Below are 1,007 nucleotides of genomic sequence, written 5' to 3'. Positions count from 1 at the left end.
ACCTTGTAAGCGCACATGTCTGATGAGCCTGTTCTCGCCTCCCGCAGGACGATCAGGAGGAAATCGAGTAGCACAAAGCGCCTCTCTCCCGCCCCCAGCACCCAAACCTCCTACTATAGCGAGTCCATGATGAGCGAGTCCTACCTGGGGGGCAGCCGGGGCCTTGCTGCCCTGGGCAGCTCCATGCTGGATGATGACCTGGACAGCAGCACATACTGGGGTGAGCCCTCCTGCTCTCCTAGGGCAGCTCGGGACCTCCCTGGACACTGGAGAGTGTTGGGGCAACTGCCCAGGCTGGCTGACTGGGTTGCCCTTTGTGGAAGTGGTGGTGGGTGATTTCTCAGTGGAACTCTGTGTTTTGGGGCAGGTGGAGAGCTCTCCACCAGAAGGAGAAGAGGCACAGGGGACACCGAGTCCAGTAAGATCAATGGGGTGCTGGAGAGCAAGACGTACGACACCTACACATCTTCATCTGGGTACTCCTCGGAGGACGACTACGCTGGTAGGGATGCACTAGTTGTCTGTAGTGGTAGGAATGCAGGGGAGGCATCCTCCGGGTGACTGGCAGCCCAGGGCCTGGCTGTACCCAGTGTGCTGCCAGTCCCCTCTAGATGCCACCCCAGTGCAAAGACTTTGCTGTGAGGAATGCACTGAGATGCTGTCTGCATTGGTGACCTGCTGCTTCCTTTCCAGGTCACTATTACTCAGGCCAGAGTAGCTCCGGGTCAGGTCTGAGAACTGCAGCCTCCCGGGTGGGCTCCTTCCTCTGGCAGGTGTTCACCTCCCCAGGTGAGTGGAAGGCTGGCAGGGGCACTTCTAGCAGCATCTCTACTCTCCAGCTGCTCTGTGTTTGGGTGGAGGGTTTTATCCCCTTGTGGTGCCACCCTTGGGCATGGAGGGGACATCTGTCAGGACTCCTCCTGAGGCTTGTTTTTTTTCCTGGCAGTTCGATTCATGGGGTGGCTGTTCTCGGGGCTGGCAGGGGCCTGGCGCCGCCTCACGGGCAC

General features: G+C 59.4%; 1 protein-coding gene across 1 annotated transcript in view; it reads left to right on the top strand.

Annotated features, from left to right (window-relative positions):
• Positions 1–1,007, top strand: part of SUN2 (Sad1 and UNC84 domain containing 2) — a 10,846-nt gene continuing 9,839 nt past the window's right edge. The window contains exons 1-4 of the mRNA XM_005421934.2: positions 1–220; positions 368–502; positions 694–789; positions 947–1,006. Coding sequence (XP_005421991.1) covers positions 16–220; positions 368–502; positions 694–789; positions 947–1,006 — 496 coding nt within the window. The 5' untranslated portion in view covers positions 1–15. The remainder of the gene's footprint in view (positions 221–367; positions 503–693; positions 790–946; position 1,007) is intronic.

Source organism: Geospiza fortis, unplaced genomic scaffold, assembly GCF_000277835.1.
Source record: "Geospiza fortis unplaced genomic scaffold, GeoFor_1.0 scaffold173, whole genome shotgun sequence".
In the NCBI taxonomy this organism is placed as follows: domain Eukaryota; kingdom Metazoa; phylum Chordata; class Aves; order Passeriformes; family Thraupidae; genus Geospiza; species Geospiza fortis.
This window is presented reverse-complemented; position numbering and strand designations above follow the sequence as displayed.